Source organism: Schistocerca piceifrons, chromosome 5, assembly GCF_021461385.2.
Source record: "Schistocerca piceifrons isolate TAMUIC-IGC-003096 chromosome 5, iqSchPice1.1, whole genome shotgun sequence".
Taxonomy (NCBI): Eukaryota; Metazoa; Arthropoda; class Insecta; order Orthoptera; family Acrididae; genus Schistocerca; species Schistocerca piceifrons.
Window position 1 is genome coordinate 440167007 of NC_060142.1, and position 18450 is coordinate 440185456.

The window sequence follows — 18450 nt, forward strand, 5'->3', positions numbered from 1 at the left end:
TTTCAGATGCTGACTTCTGAAAAAGTACTTCTCCATGACAATGGATGTCCACACACAGTGGGCAAAAACAGGGATAAGAAGCAGCATTTCTGTAGGTAACTTTTCGACCATCCACCTTCCAGTCTCAGCCTCACACCCAGCAAGTCTTATCTCTTCTTGCATTTGCAATGATGACTTAGTGGACAACGTTTGAAGGTAATGAGAAAATCAAGACCACATTATCAACTGGTTCAATTGACAGGCATAGAACTTCTATTATGCTGAGGGTTTCATGAAGCCAGTGCAACATTATGAAAAATACTTTGAAGTGAAAAGTAATGGTTTCATAGGTATAGTAGGTTTGTAGGAAATTAAAGCTGCCAGTAAAGCTTTTCCTAACATATATGCTGTTTTATGATCAAACAGCCCCTACATTTCAAATACATTTGATATAAATTGACTAGCCTGATTGCACCATGTTCCAGTTATTCTCATAGAAATTAGTTTTTTTAAAACATAAAATAAACAAATAACAAATTATGATATTTCAAAATTATAAGTGGACATATTATCATCAATTGAAAATAACTTTATCAAATTATCACTTTTTTATTAGCTACAAATAAAACACTTTGTTACAAAATTTTATTTTAAGTGTGAAACATTTGATTTACAGTTGAAATAAATGCCACCTTCACACAGTCAACTAGGGCTCTTTGGTTCAAAAATTGTAATCCTAATTCTAGTATGAACGGACACATGTCATTATGGGCTTTACACAACATGTTACTTTATTGTATCCACATTTTTCACTGCTTTAGCTACAGATCATTTACAGTTACAGTGGAATGATGACTAGGTAGAAATTACGATAGTTATTTTATTTGGGGTGGAGAAAAAGTAAGCACAGTATCTTATTTTACTGATCTCTTCACTACTGGTCTGGAAGGTAAGACCATACTCCTTGTATCACCTAAGTCTGTGTGATATTATTCTGACCAGATACACATTTGCTCCTGGCTGATTTGACAACTTGCGGCTGCCCAGTATGAGCTGGTGTGGTTAGTATATAAGTATCTGAGTCAAGTTTCAGTGTCGGATGCTCTTGTTTGGCTACATTTTCAGCTTGGGGTTTTGTATTCAATAATATCAAATGATTTCCCACTGCAAAAGAAACACACATTTCAGTGATGTTACAGAAAAGTTTATCTTTGCCAGTCACACACAGATTTGCTTTTATAACCTATACGTAAATAAATATGTGAAAATCAGATAGAAAGGTAATGGGTAATTCTGCAGATAAAAAACCATTCCTTCATCACAAACAATCTCTGTTCATAGCAACAAAAATGTTATAATAAAAATAAATGTTCTTCTTAATAGAAAATTAAATCTACAAATTTTATTTATTTTTTTATTTATTTATTTATTTATTCTTTGCCCATGGACTCCAGCTGAAAATCCAGCTGAGAATATTGGGTGTGTCATACAATAGCCTATTAACATCAAACTTGATTTCAATATATATATAAATGAAACAAATGATTAAACAGAAATAGTCCATAATCATACAAAGGTTTTACATGTTTCACATTATACGTACACACAAATCAAAAAAACATTCAGAAATGATAATTTTTACAGGTACATTTCAGTAACGATATATTTAAACACCATCTTAGTATTCACTCAAACTGTATATACATTTCTCTGTGAGATATAGTTTCAAATGATTTCTAAAACATTTTAGATCTGTTTCTTTTTTAATGATTTTGGGGAGTTTATTAAAAAACCTTTTGCCTGCTTCTTCTGGGGGAGTCATAGACAGTTTTAGATTTCTGTTTATCATGTAGTAATTTTCATTTCCTCTTGTACCGTGTTTGTGTACATCTTTATTTAGGAGGTGTTTATCACTTGACCTTACCACCATTATGCTTTGGTATATATACAGTGAATATACTGTCATAATATTATAGTGTACAAAAGCTTGCCTACAGGTCTGTCTTGGTGGTATTTTTGCGATGCATCTCACTGCCCTTTTCTGAATTGTGAATATTCTTTTTAGGTAGCCAGCTTGTGCACTTCCCCATATATGAACTGAATAAGACAAATGTGGGAAGACAAGTCCATAATACATTGATCTGAGAACTTTATCATCCACAGTCTTAGCTGTTTTATGCATGATGAAGATCTGTTTGTTTATCTTTTTACACAGTGCATCTATGTGCTCCCCCCATGCCAAATGTTTGTCTATTATGGTTCCTAGAAAATTTGTGCTGGTTACTTCTTTAATAGTCTTTCCATTTATATTAACATTTATATTATAATTTTCACTATGCTTGGTCTGAAATACTACATTCATTGTTTTAGACTGATTCATAAGCAGGTTGTTTTGTGTTAAATATTTATTTGCATTTTCAATAGTCAGGAGTGCTTCCTTCTCAAGCTCCTCCTTTGTGTCAGCTGTGCAAATGATTGTTGTGTCATCAGCATACATTATAAGTTTCTGATTTATATAGCTAGGGAAGTCATTTACGTAGAGTATAAATAGTATTGGCCCAAGCACAGATCCTTACGGCACACCGTGTTTAACTGTTTGTAATTCTGATATGTAGTTTGTTATATTTCCCCCACTAGTATGTCTGATTTCTGTGCATTGTTTCCTATTTGTAATGTATGATTTAAGTATGTCATAGCATTTTCCTCTAATTCCATACTGATATAATTTCATCATTAATTTTGAGTGGTTCACACAATCAAATGCCGTAGATAGGTCCATAAAAATCCCACAAGTCTTTTGCTGCCTGTCAAGTAAATTAAGAATGTGCTCAATTATATCTGTTGATGCTGTTTTTGTTGACTTCCCTTCTCTGAAACCATGTTGTGATGAATGCAGTATACTGTACTTTGTTATAAAACTTACAATTCTATTCTTTATTATCATTTCATAGATTTTAGCAAATGTTGAGATCAATGATATTGGCCTGTAATTTCCTAATTCATCCCTGTCCCCTTTCTTAAATATTGGCTTCACTTTACTTGCTTTCAGGGAATCTGGAAATATACCTTCTTCTATGGCAGCATTCAGCATGTGTGTCAATGGTTTTAATATACATTCTCTGCATTCCTTTATGAGATGTGATGTAACACCATCCAAGCCAGAAGAGTGTTTAATTTTAAGTTGTTTTATTAGGTTTGACACTTCTGCATCTGTTGTAGGTATGAAAACCATAGTATGATTTGTATGTGGGGGGTTTAACAATTTACTTACTGCATTTGTTTTATTTTGACTTATTAATTCGTCTGCTACAGTAATATAATATCTGCTAAAAGTATTGGCTACTTCTAGAGGGTTTGCGTTGCTTTTCGCACTCATCAGTGGGCAGATCTCCTCTGCCCGATTTGTTACTTTTCCTCTCTCTCCATTAATGAACGACCATAAACCTTTTGAGTAGTTCTTTCCCTTATCTATAGACATCCTGATGAATGATGCTTTAGTTTCTCTGATAAAAGTACAGCACTCTTTCTTTTTTATTTTATACTGTGTGTTGTAGGCCTCATTATTTTTTTGTTTGGAGAGGTCATAATACACTCTCAGATTATTTCTGGCATGGATTACTTCTCCAGTCACCCAGCTTTTCTTTTTTTGTTGCTGTTTGACAAGCCTTTTACTAACAGGACATGTAACATCATAATAATAATTGAATAAAGAATAAAACTGGTTCCATTTGGTGTTTGCATCTTTAGCTGCATATATTGTTTCCCAGTTTTCTGCCTCTAACATCTTTTTTAGCAGATTTATGTTATGTGGGTAGTTCTGTCTTCTCATCTCCCATATCTTCTGCACTGAATCACTATTCTTTATATTTATGTCTATCATGATTGCAAAATGGTCTGCTAATGTGGAGTTTATTACCTGTGTGTCACAATAGCATGTAGGAATATTTGTTATTACATGATCAATAATAGTTTCACTATGCTTTGTTACTCTGGTTGGTTTATCTATTTTTATTTTTAGATTGTATATGCACAATAAGTCCAGTAGGGTCTTAGTACTGTCTGTATTTTTACTCATGTCTATGTTCAGATCTCCTATAATGATCAAATAAGCATATGTTTTTGAGAGGTGTTGGATTATATCTTCCAGCTGTTCAAAGAAGGTTTCAATTATACCATTTGGTGATCGATACAAACCTAATACACAACATAAATTCCCAGCAATTTTAGTTTCCAGTGCTGTAGTTTCAAAGCTCAATTCTATAGCATATTTTGTTATATTTATGGCTTTAGTTGATTTATAGTTAGAAAAAATGGCAACCCCACCACCTTTATAGGAAGTTCTGCAAAAACTGGCTACTTTCACATAATTCTTCAAGTTGTAAATTCCTATGTGATTTTCTTTTAGCCCATGTTCTGTAACTACTAGAATGTTTGGCCTATACTCCTGTAATATTACCTCTAGTTCCCCTGTTTTATTGTTTATGTATTGAACATTTTGGTGAAGTATTCTAACAGTTGGCTGTAAATGTAATAGTTCCCCTTCCTGTAATATATTAAGCACTTCACTTGCTCCCTTTGCTTCTGGTTCTATGCAGTGATTTTTTTCAGGTCAAATAGTTCCTCAAATATCAATTAAAACTAATCTCAGAAAGGAAGAAATACTAAAGAGAACTTCTAATACTTACATTAATTTTGGAAAATTCTTTTTTAACAGAGAAATAAACAACAAAGCAGACACACTGAATCCTGTTTTCACACAGTAAGAATTAAATTTAACATATTACTGTTACATCTAGTATTTTTCAAATGTCCTCTTCCAATAACTTTCATATATTAGTGTGTGTATGTACAAAGGATGAAGAAATAGCCTTCATGAAGATGTTTGCTGCTCTGTTGCAGCGTTTTGTACGCCAATTTTTTCCACTCTTTGGTACTTGTTAGGTTAGCAGTAGGTTGACCAAAGAAAGTATGTACTGTATGAAACACAAAGTTTATAAATTATGTGCTGATAATGCTTGAAGTGTTAAGAGCTCACCATCCACTGTTCTCATTGTAGTGTTAAGAGTTCGTATGATTTAGTTTTTTACCATGAGTGTGCTATGTTCATATCCATAAAATATCAACTGGTAGTGCACCATACATGAACACAAGTGCAAGAAACTTCTTATAATAATGGTAACAAAATTTTTAAACAAGATGTTTGAAAGTGTATGCCAATATACAATACTAATGCATGATCTGATTCTTTTTGGAAGATAGATATAGAAGAATTCATGCTAGTAACTCTCACGATGACATGTCATTTGAACATTGCATGTTTAGTTACCTGAATACCTGAACATTTACTAGGATGGAGCCCCTCTTCCTTCCTCAGCATACTGTGTCAACAGCATGTGCATTTCATGTGAAGCAGCCTGATGAGAGAGTGTGCAGTGGGTTGTGGTGACTCTGTGGCATTTACTTATCAATACAGAAATGAAATGAAGGAAGAGGGTGAAACAGTGCCAGCACAAAAAATATTTCATAGACTCATCTCAGATGGTGTCAAGGAGTGTCAAGCTACTTCATCTGATGGGACAGATGCCCTGAATCCAAGAGGCATCATCCAGTGGACAGTGTAGCATAGGCTAGTGATTAAGAACTGTACACTACAACCCTTCCTTGTCTTACATTTCACTGTTAATGATAAAAATTTATTTCAACTTTCTGATGTGCAAGTTTATTAGTAAACCTAACCACACAGGCAACTTCAAACATTCTGGGCTATTATACTGACACACAGTGTTTCAATAGAATAGCACTGCCTGGTTAAATGATGTACATAAGAACTGCTTGCATCACCTGCCATATAAATAAATAATAACTGAAATGCAATGAAGTGATTATATCTTTCTGGTAATTTTCAATGCATCCCCTATTGCAACAGGAAATAGAGGAAAGGAAGTTCACTCACGAATGTGGCATTAATGCAGACTATAAAATATGGTCACTAATAAAGTGTACAGTACATTCACATTTCAACACAGTGTCACTGTCATCCAGATACAACACACACCTCAAATGTTCAAACACCATTCTGGTTCTGTTCATATGAGAAAAAACACCTTGTTTTCTCTGTTGTGACACGAAAACAATCTGCGCACCAAATCTGCTCGATAAGTCAACCACTGATTTCTAAAAATGACTGGATTAATGTCAAACCTACTATATAAGGCAACAATTTAGGAAGTGTTTCAAATCTGCATATTTTGGTTTAAAAAGCTATAACAATTTTGGAGTCTGTGGACAACTCGTTTTTGATTTATGACAGTATTTATTAAAAAAAATTGCAGTGAGTCTATTGTGAGTTAAAAGGACCAAGAAGATCCTTTCACTAGGCAGTGCTCATGATAGGGAAATACACAGCATTCAAGGAAGGGAAATAGCAGAACAGAATCATAACTTTTCAGTGCAAGTATTTTGAGGCCTAGTACAGGGCTCACTGATGTCAGCTGTGCTTTAATGCTTTAAACTAGTATGGGGAGGATAAATATAAAGACTATATGATAACAGTTAAGCATGATCTCAGGCATTTTGCTGAGGATGTTCCTCTCAACAGTGTAGAGATTGTGTTATTATTTCATTAGTATGACTATTTATAGACAAAGCATTCTATGGAAAGCATAAATTCACAACCTGAAGATTCAGCCACAATAGGACACTTTTCACTTAGTTGCATCATATGTGGCTTCTGCTACAATCAATATGTTATGAGACTACTGATCCTGACATTTTAAATACTTTGAAAATATTAGCAAAAGTGCAATATTTCTCCTCTATGTGTAAAACTCTCAAGTCATAACATTCAAAAACCTACTAAATTAAGAAAATGTACTGTTAGTACCAAAATTATTAAGATAACATACTATAATATTTGTAAAACTGTTCAGTTTTCACTTCTCATTACTGCAAAAATGTATTCATAAAGGGATCGTTAAAACATAGCACTTGACTTGTCCTGGTGAACCTACGCACATAAATAAGACGAAAGAGAGAAAAAAAATGACTACACTATTTGCTCAATTAATTACCGGGGGGTGGGGGGTATGCAAGCAGAGAAATGACTGTTCGATCCAAGTGATAAGGATCAACCTTTTCTACGTGTTTTCTCATGCATTCATTGGCTATACTAATAACAAAGTTCCATATTTGACTACCATGTCTCTTTGGACAAGCATTACAGTTCCATCCAGATTTTGGCTTTTGCTGTAATCTTAATCTTACTGGGAAATTTAACATTTCATTATTAAATACTAAAATCTTGTCCATATATAGACATAATGAAGAAACCATTTTTGGAAACAGTGACGTTGATATGATTAAAAGTTTCTACACACAGGAAGAAATACTACCAAATCAAATGTCACAGCTGATTGAAGATCACTACAGCAAATTATAGGAAGCCTCTTAAATCAGTAAGTTACAGCTTTCACTGTCACTATGAGAAAGTAGTAAGTCAAATTGTACTGCTGCATGTGTATTACACTGATCGAAACATCACTTGCATGTTACAGATGGCGTGTCTGTGTATGTTGAGATGTGTACGTACATCCGTATTGACTACACAATAACAAACAATGGAAAATCCAGGATGCAATGTAACAACATTATGAGAAGGAAAGTTGCTACTCACCATATAGCGTAGATGCCGAGTCGCAATAGGCACAACAGAAAGACACTCACAATTACAGCTTTCGGCAGTTAAGGCCCTCATAAACAATAAATAGAGACACACACACACACACACACACACACACACACACACACACACACACACACACACACGTAACCACAATAACCATGTATATACATAATTAGAGGAGCTTCAGGCTATTAGCTGGGTGATTACAGTTTCACAGAGGTGTGATAAATTTTTTCTATTGAACTTGATAGTGATGCACATTCATTAAAATGATGTTCAAGAAGCATCAACTCTTGTTAGCACAGCCAATGAAATATGCAATAAAGTATGAGAGAAAGCTATGGCTATCATTTATATTAGAGCCCTATGTTCTCAGGTTGTTTATGCTAATTTACTTCATTCTATGTGGTACTTAAATGCAATACAATGAGCAAAGCTCTAATGGAAATGAAGTTATTATGGTAACAAAACAATACTGACCATTCTCCAACTGTGGGCATTTACAGCCAAGTTCCATCAAAAGTATGATAGTCTTCCTTATGCGCTGTGGTGGTTTTCCAGGACTCATATCCAACACCAAACGAACACTTCCATGTCTTCTTATTATGAGTTTATATACTAAAGAAGAGTTGCAATATACAGAAGTGATATTCAGAAGTTGATTAGTGCAAATTGGGCAGGAGGCAATATCTGAAACAAAAAGGAAATTGTTACAAAAATTGAAATACCACATTATAAAACACAAAATGAAGAAAGTAAACCACTTACATGCAGTTAACCAGTGGGCAGCATGTAGACAAAAGTAACAAATGATGGAAACTGCACCATCACTTTTCAAGGTTTTGCTCTGTTTCTAGTCTAAATCCACATGAGTTCATGAGTTCTCTTACTAGTGAGAGAGAGAGAGAGAGAGAGAGAGAGAGAGAGAAAGAACGTGGACAAGAAATGGGTGAAGACTTCAAAGCTAATTTTTTGGACTGCTACTTGCATTTATGAGCCACTGACCAAAACAGTAAATTACTTTTTCAAACAAGTGTAAAATTCTCATGCACTGTGGATCATATTAACTACATTTCTAATGTTCAAACAATGGAAAGTCCAGGATGGAATATTTATATTATTCTTTTAATGAGAAGTTCTAACATAGCAGACCTAAAGATAAAACTACATAATGAAAAGTGGCCAGAAATGTACTTATCTAATAGTGTTAATGATAAATATAACAGTTTCCTAGATATCTATTTAAAAATCATTGAAGAGTGTTTGCCAACCAAAACTAAACCAATAAAGAAAAAGCGATGAAATCTGCCATGGCTAACAAAAGGTCTATTAGTATCCTGTAAAAAGTTGAAACTTCTTCATGCAATTTGGAAGGCTCCAGATAGGCCTGTTCATTTTGTTGAATATTATACAGCCTATAAAAAGATTACAATAAAACTTTAATAGCTGCAAAAAAACTGTATAATGGAAATGTTATTACTTAAGTCCCAAACAAAGTCAGAAGCACTTGGAAGATAATAAACAGAGAAACAGGAAAGTCATCAGGAAATAACAATAAAAGTTTAAGACCAGTGACAGACTAAATGGCTACTGTGTGAAAAATACAGTTTTTTCCTTTCTATTTAGATTTTTAAAAAACATTAAAACTTTAGCAATGATAAGTGACATCCACGGCAGATGGCAGATGATCAGCTGATCATTTGGCAGACGTCAATAGGGTTCATGCACTGGCCACCAGGAGCAATGTGAAATGCCTCCTCCTTGCTGCAGAATAGAGTTCCATGATCTTCATTTTGTAGGTGCTTTTTGCTTTGCCTTGTTTATTCATTTACTTAGTTATTGAGCAAAACTTGTGATTGTATATTCTTCCTATTAGTGAGTACATCACATTTTCTTGTTATGTTGAATGTGAAGGTATACGATTTATCAGTGTAAAGTGTTACTCCAAACCACACATCCATTTGTGTCTGGTTCTTGCTATAACTGGAACACAGTATTGAGTTCACAAGCCTAGCAACCCACAGACTTACAACATTGGTGATTGCGAGAGACTAATGCATGGAGCATACAGACATATAACAGAAACACCAGTTTTTGAGCTTTTGTTCTTTTTCAAATAAAAATATGCAAATTCACACAGACAACCAAATATATGCTCCTATGGCCATGGTGGCACTGTGGCCAGGGCAGTATATATGTTCTTTCACAAAACCGAAAGAAATTATGGTCTTATGTAAAGGCTGTTAGTGGCACCAAAATTAGTGTCTGATCCAACAATGGAAAGTCCAGGTTGGAATATCAACAATTATGGAAAGAATAGATTGCTACTCACCATAGAGATGACATTTTTAGTTGCAGACAGGCACTATGGAAAGACTATTGGACATACCCTTTCAGCCAAAGCATTCGTCAGGAAAGAAAAACCACACACACACTTTCACATAAGCAAGAGATGTGCTTGGATGTGTGTTTTTCTTTTCTGATGAAGGCTTAGGCCAAATGCTAATGTTTAACAGTATTTTTGTTGTACCTGTCTGAAACTTTATGTGTCATCCTTACAGTGAGCAGCAGTCTATCCATCCCATAATGGTTGACATCCCATCCTGGACTTTCCATTGTTTGATTTTGCTTACTGGCTTTTCTTCCATTTCACAACCCTGTGACTTTTCCTTTGTACTACTCTCTAAAGTATTACTATCCTCGGTGCCAAATCTTACTCTTCTTTCCTTCATCTTTTGATCACCTTTCAAACTGCATATGGTCTAACTTCCAAGCCACACACACTGTATCAATGGTCTTGTCTTTGCACAACACATGGCTACATGATTCTGCAGACTGTTGGTGCAGTTCGTCATGCCCTACATTCTTCCCACCAATATTTTTATTATTCCTATTGATTGCATTTCCCTCCTCTTCTTTGCATAGTTTCAGATCTGTTTTCTGCGTCTATCTATGCCAATAAAATTGTGAATCTCAGCCTAACCAATTCCTCTTCTATTTTCCCTTATACCAGCACATGTGTATTCCCATAACTCATTCATTCTGTCATTTTTTTCTGCACTCTTGAACATTTTATTTAGTTTTTTGTGCTTACTTTTACATATTTGCATATTTATTTATGTATTTGCGCATTTTTTTGTATATCTGTATGTGTTTTTATGCATCTTTTTCTGGTAAAGCAGCTCCGCTCACAGTCAGCTAATGCCTTTATTTGACAATTTCCTATGTCATTTTCTGTTTCCCCAATGCCATACTCCACAATGGACCCATGCTCCATCCTTCTGTACAATTTCAGGAAAGTATCCCTTTCCCTGTCTAAAAACCAAAACCCAGTCCCACATCCTGTTCCTTAAACCCTAACTAAGCTAGTAAATCCCCCCCCCCCCCCCCCCCCCCCTGCCAATAGGCTGGCCTGAGCAGCATGTATGTGAGATGTGCTTGCTTGTGTGAACACCTGTATGTATTTTTTTTCTGTTGAAGGCTATGACAAAAACTTAATACATAATAGTATTTTCATTGTGCCTACCTGCAACTTAACATGTCATCTTAGATGTCCAGTGACATGTGAGTGAGACAGGAGCTGAAATTTAGTGAAGCAAAGCAAAACCTGAAATGCTTAACTTCATTTTCAGATCTTCCTTTACAAAGGAAAACCCAGGAGAATTGCCCCAATGTAATCCTCATACCACTAAGAAGATTAGTGAAATAAGTGTTGGTGTTAGTGACGTTGAGAAACAGCTGAAAACATTAAAACTGAACAAAGCTCCAGGGTCCGATGGAATCCATATCAGATTCAGTACCCAATTTGCAGCTGTGTTAACCCCCCTTCTAACTATAATTTGTCACAGACCTTCCAGTATAAAATTGTTCCCAGTAGTTGTAAGAATACAGAAGTCACACTTGTCTACAAGAATGATGGCAGAAGTGATCCACAAAACTACCATACAATATTCTTGACATTCCATTTGTTGCAGAATCTTAGACCATACACTGACTTAAACATAATGAGGTATCTCAGACCAAATGACCTACTCTGTCCAACCAGCATGGATTCTGAAAACACAGATTGTATGAAAAGCAACTTGTAATTTTCTCACATGATATCCTGAAAGCTGTGGATCAAGGCAATGATGTAGATGCAGTATTTCTTCATTTCTGGGAAGCATTTAACTCAGTACCACCTCTATACTTACTGTGAAAACTATGGCAATATTGTGTATTAAGTGAAATTTCTGAGTGGGTTGAGGATTTTTTGGTAAGGAGGATGCAGCAGGTTATCATGGATTGAGAGTCATTGTCATGTGTAGACATGCAGCGGAGTGTGCGCTGATATGAAACTTCCTGGCAGATTAAAGCTGTGTGCCAGACCGAGACTTGAACTCAAGACCTTTGCCTTTTGTGGGCAAGTGCTCTACCAACTGAGATACCCAAACACGACTCACGCCCAGTCCTCACAGCTTTACTTCTGCCAGTACCTCGTCTCCTACCTTCCAAACTTTGCAGAAGCTTTCCTGCGCAGGTACTGGCAGAAGTAAAGCTGTGAGAATGGGGCGTGAGTCATGCTTAGGTAGCCCAGTTGGTAGAGCACATGACCGCGAAAGCCAAAGGTCCCGAGTTCGAGTCTCGGTCCGGCACACAGTTTTAATCTGCCAGGAAGTTTCATACCAGCACACACTCTGCTGCAGAGTGAAAATTTCATTCTGGAAACATCCCCCAGGCTGTGGCTAAGCCATGTCTCCGCAATATCCTTTCTTTCAGGAGTGCTAGTTCTGCAAGGCTCGCAGGAGAGTTTCTGCAAAGTTTGGAAGGTAGGAGATGAGGTACTGGCAGAAGTAAAGCTGTGAGGACGGGGCGTGAGTCGTGCTTGGGTAGCTCAGTTGGTAGAGCACTTGCTCGCGAAAGGCATAGGTCCCGAGTTCGAGTCTCAGTCTGGAACACAGTTTTAATCTGCCAGGAAGTTTCATAACTTTGGGTGTGCCCCAAGGAAGTACAATGGGACCCTTGATGTTCATTTGTATATTAATGACCCTGTGGAAAATATTAATAAGAAATTCATTTTTTTCAGAAGATTCAGTTATCTATAATGGAGTACTATCCAAAAGAAGCTGCATAAATATTGAGTCAGCTTTTAATAAGACTTAGAAGTGGCACAAAGATCAGCAAATTACTTTAAATGTTCAGAAATGTATAACAGTGCGCTTCACAAAATGAACAAATTTAGTATCCTATGACTATAATACCAATGGAATCAGCCAATTCATACAAATACTTGGACATAACACATTGCAAGGACATGAAATGGAGCCATCACAAAGGCTCAGTCATGGGTAAAGCAGGTGGTAGTTTTCGGTTGTTAGTAGAATACTATAGGGAATTTTAAACATATACAGAGAAGGGCAGCACAGGCAGCACAAATTGTCACATGTTTGTTTGAACCATGGGAGAGTGTCCTGGCAGACTCTTGAAGATAAACGTAAGCAATGCCAAGAAAACCTACTTACGAAGTTTCAGAAACTGGTTTCAGTGACAACTCTGCGAATATACTACAGCCTGTATTTCTCACACAGGTGACATAAAAACAAGATTACATTAATTACAGCATGCACAGAAGCATTTAAACAATCATTTTCCCCATACTTTATATGTGAATGGAATGGGAAGAAACCCTAATAACTGGTATAATGGGACATTTCCTTTGCCATAAAGTTCACAGTGGTTTGCAGAGTACAGATATAGATGTTGATGTAGATGCAGATTTATAAAATTTAAGTACGCCAACTTTGCTAAATTTGGTCTTCAAATATGAATTACACTCAATCTCAATTACCTCCATTTGCATTTGAGTAGGTATTGTTACTTATTTTATATAAATTGAAGAGAATGAAGAAAACTTGTTTTCCACTAATTTAAAATCTGCAACTCTTGATTAAAACTCATTTCTGAGCTCAATTTATTTGTCTATGCCTTGTGTGATGTTGCTTCACCCCAAACAGATTTTTCATTTTGCTTGTTGGAAAAAGCTTTACAACTTTATTTTTCAACTGCTTTTCCCATAAAACTAGCTTATATTTGAATGCTTTAACTTGATTCCACACGTTTGTTAAGAGTCAATCTTTCCTTTGAAGTTTCAGATTGAAATAATATAAGCATTTTGTTATATCAGCCAAGAAGGATAAATATGGTAACTACATTTTGTCAAAAATGGTGGTGTATCTCGATTTTTACTTGGTAAGAATTGGCTTATTTCCTCTTTCAATTTCCAGAAATGTACAAGAACAGTGGCACACAATTGCCAAAGTGCCTCAGTGGAAAACTTCCTGGTATATTGAAACTGTGTGCTGGGCCAAGACTTGAACTCAGGTCCTTTGCTTTTCAACGGGCAAGTGCTCTACTGACTGAGCTACCCAAGCACAACTCACGAACCATCCTCACAGCTTTACTTCTGCCAGTACCTCATCTTCTAACTTCCAAACTTAACACAAATTCTCCTGCAAACCTAGTCTTGAAAGGCAAAGATCCCAAGATTGAGTCTCTACCCAGGACACAGTTTTAATCTGCCAGGAAGTTTCATACCAATGCACACTCTACTGCAGAATGAAAATTTCATTCTGGAAACATACCCAGGCTGTGGCTAAGACATGTCTACACAGTATCCTTCCTTCTAGGAGTGCTAGTCTTGTAAGGTTTGCAGGAGAACTTCTGTGAAGTCTGGAAGGTAGGAGACGAGGTAATGGTGGAAATAAAGCTGTGAGGACAGGTTGTGGATTATGTTTGGGTAGCTCAGTCAGTAGAGCACTTCCTCACAAAAGGAAAAGAACACGAGTTTGAGTATCAGTCTGGCACACAGTTTCATTCTGTCAGGAACCAGTGCACATTCCCCTGGAGAGTGAAAATTTCTTTCTACCCCCATATAGTGTGACAAAGCTGAATGCTTGGTGCTTAGTTCATGAAAGAAAGCAGAGAACTGTGGCTGATTTGAACCTTGAGATTTAATAGTATTGATGATTTTTTGGCTATAAACTCTGTCTAGAGCAGGGGTGACCAACCCGCAGCCAGCAGGCTGTCTGCGGTCTGTATGGCGCTAAGTTTTGGCCCATGGAGCTGTTTCATGTGAAAGAAGAATTCAATGTTTATTTCATGAAAAAACCCCAAAAGAGCATTCCATCAAGCATCTTTTGTACCATATCTAATTACAATACGAATATCTCAGTTCAGTTCATTGGTTTCTGTCTGTATTCCTGTTTGAAAAAAATCACTGTCTTGGATATATTTTGGAAGACTTGTCTCAGAGAAAATGTAGTTCGCCTTGGCCATGTGCAACCAACAATCAGCAGTAGTATGTACTGCTCAAAGTGGGACGTTTGTTGCGCTATGTGAGTGAGAGGGGTGCCAGATGTAGTCAATACATTCGGTATTTATTTTTACTGCAAACTCACAACACTGTCTGCCATAAAGTTATGGCTGTTCATGTGTATACATGGTGCACATGTGATCATGACAGTTGTATCATAACTTCACGTAAGTAAAGCCAGCTTTATCTTTTTACAATCAATCTGTGGCAATTGTCCATAATTTTAGTAGGTTTGCATTTATTCTATGTATTCAATTATGGTGAGCAGGTACACCAGTCCACATTAGCAATGATTTCTTGACTCAGTACTTTTTTTAAAATTTTGGTAGTACAAAATAAATAAATACTTAATTGTTATAAAACATTTTTAGTGATGATGTTTAAGATTCCGCATTACAAAGGCAGAAAAGGAAGCCTCCTTGTGCAACTTCATTTACTCTCCTTCTCTCTTATTTACAGCAACTAATAATGTTATTGACTAGAAATGTATAACTTACTATGAAGTTTCCCAAGTGCATATAATACTCAAATGACAGACTGATAACTCTACAAACATAGTAACTCTGTGGTATGAGGCTATCCTTCCTTGTAGAGGGCCAAGGTTTGATTCCAAACTGAGCTGTATTTTTAAACATTTGTGCATAGTAGATATACACTTTTAAATATAGTTGCATGCTCTACAAGCATTTCCATTAAGCATAAAATACATAAAGACTGAAAAAAAACTGCACTTGAGACTAGCAGTTGCTAAATTGTTGGTTTGAGTCTAGTTTTGGTCTAGTACTTTCCCGTTCAGTTTGAATATCTACATCATATAAATGTATACTAATTAGCACACATTCAATCGTTATTTTTATGAAAAATCCTCATCTTCTAATTTCTAATTACACATTGCATGCAAAAATCCAGTTTTCATTGTGATATAAATCTCTAATCACTGATCCTTTATATATAAGGTTGTATAAAAAAAGGAAAAATATTTCAAATAATTAATTTTTTTTTCCGACTTTCATGCGCCCTATGCTTCACAGAAATGCCCATGGGACATGAGCCTTTGTTTGAAAATTTACCACAACTCAGAACTGAAAGCCACCCATGTTGCAGTTGGGTGTCCTACCACAGACCCACACAGCCTATCAAAACAGTCAACTTACTTTATGGTGTTACACAACTTATGGGAAGTTTAAAATAGATTTTGAAGGGAATTTTGGAGAGTTGCATAGCACTACTTTAGGTAACTCATATTTGATAACTTCACAAACTACACATATAAAAAAAATTACAAAATTCTGATTACCATGCGGTCTCTTTGTCAATTTCCAACTTACGGTAAAAAATTGTCTGTTTCAGTTCAATATGTAAACTTGGAATGGCGTCACCTTGTAAACACATAGGACCTAAGAAGAGGAAAGTTACAGAGGAGTTGAGAACTTTTCAAGACAAGTGGACTGTAAACTACCTATTATTATTATTATTTTTATTTCCTTCACTTTCTCAGACGTTAAGTCCGGTTAAAAATGGAGTGACGCAGACCTTGATCAAGCGTCACTTCCTTTTAACTGTACGGTATATGTTATATTGCATTTAGGAACTTTCGGGTAATTGAACATGTATCAATAATTACGGATTTCTGTAGTTGTATATATACGTTTGGATGTAGCTGTATTGCATTGATGTACTGGTGGATATTGTGTGGTATGACTCCTGTAGTTGATAGTATAATTGGTATGATGTCAACTTTATCCTGATGCCACATGCCTTTGACTTCCTCAGCCAGTTGGATGTATTTTTCGATTTTTTCTCCTGTTTTCTTTTGTATATTTGTTGTATTGGGTATGGATATTTCGATTAGTTGTGTTAATTTCTCCTTTTTATTGGTGAGTATGATGTCAGGTTTGTTATGTGGCTTTGTTTTATCTGTTATAATGGTTCTGTTCCATTATAATTTGTATTCATCATTCTCCAGTACATTTTGTGGTGTATACTTGTATGTAGGAACGTGTTGTTTTAAAAGTTTATGTTGTAAGGCAAGCTGTTGATGTATTATTTTTGCGACATTGTCATGTCTTCTGGGGTATTCTGTATTTGCTAGTATTGTACATCTGCTTGTGATGTGATCTACTGTTTCTATTTGTTGTTTACAAAGTCTGCATTTATCCGTTGTGGTATTGGGATCTTTAATAATATGCTTGCTGTAATACCTGGTGTTTATTGTTTGATCCTGTATTACAATCATGAATCCTTCTGTCTCACTGTAAATATTGCCTTTTCTTAGCCATGTGTTGGATGCGTCTTGATTGATGTGTGGCTGTGTTAGATGATACGGGTGCTTGCCATGAAGTGTTTTCTTTTTCCAATTTACTTTCTTCGTATCTGTTGATGTTATGTGATCTAAAGGGTTGTAGAAGTGGTTATGAAATTGCGGTGGTGTAGCCGATGTATTTATATGAGTGATTGCCTTGTGTATTTTGCTAGTTTCTGCTCGTTCTAGAAAGAATTTTCTTAAATTGTCTACCTGTCCATAATGTAGGTTTTTTATGTCGATAAATCCCCTTCCTCCTTCCTTTCTGCTTAATGTGAATCTTTCTGTTGCTGAATGTATGTGATGTATTCTATATTTGTGGCATTGTGATCGTGTAAGTGTATCGAGTGCTTCTAGGTCTGTGTTACTCCATTTCGCTACTCCAAATGAATAGGTCAATATTGGTATGGCATAAGTATTTATAGCTTTTGTCTTGTTTCTTGCTGTCAATTCTGTTTTCAGTATTTTTGTTAGTCTTTGTCTATATTTTTCTTTTAGTTCTTCTTTAATATTTGTATTATCTATTCCTAGATATTTATAGGCATCCGTTTTTTCCATCGCTTCTATGCAGTCGCTGTGGTTATCCAATATGTAATCTTCTTGTTTAGTGTGTTTTCCCTTGACTATGCTATTTTTCTTACATTTGTCTGTTCCAAAAGCCATACTTATATCATTGCTGAATACTTCTGTTATCTTTAGTAATTGGTTGAGTTGTTGATTTGTTGCTGCCAGTAGTTTTAGATCATCCATGTATAGCAAATGTGTGATTTTGTATGGGTATGTTCCAGTAATATTGTATCCATAATTTGTATTATTTAGCATGTTGGATAGTGGGTTCAGAGCAAGGCAGAACCAGAAAGGACTTAATGAGTCTCCTTGGTATATTCCACGCTTAATCTGTATTGGCTGTGATGTGATATTATTTGAATTTGTTTGGATATTAAGTGTGGTTTTCCAATTTTTCATTACTATGTTTAGGAACTGTATCAATTTGGGATCTACTTTGTATATTTCCAATATTTGTAGTAACCATGAGCGGGGTACACTATCAAAAGCTTTTTGGTAATCAATGTATGCGTAGTGTAGCGACCTTTGTTTAGTTTTAGCTCGATATGTCACCTCTGCATCTATTATCAG

At 35.7% G+C, this 18450-nt stretch overlaps 1 protein-coding gene across 1 annotated transcript in view; it reads right to left on the bottom strand.

Annotated features, from left to right (window-relative positions):
* Window positions 1-572: 572 nt before the first annotated feature.
* LOC124798416 (murinoglobulin-1-like) overlaps window positions 573-18450 on the bottom strand; it is a 288271-nt gene continuing 270393 nt past the window's right edge. Inside the window, exons 29-30 of the mRNA XM_047261813.1 lie at window positions 8141-8350; window positions 573-1143 (exon numbers count right to left, since the gene is read on the bottom strand). Of these exons, the coding sequence (XP_047117769.1) occupies window positions 953-1143; window positions 8141-8350 (401 nt within the window). The 3' untranslated portion in view covers window positions 573-952. The remainder of the gene's footprint in view (window positions 1144-8140; window positions 8351-18450) is intronic.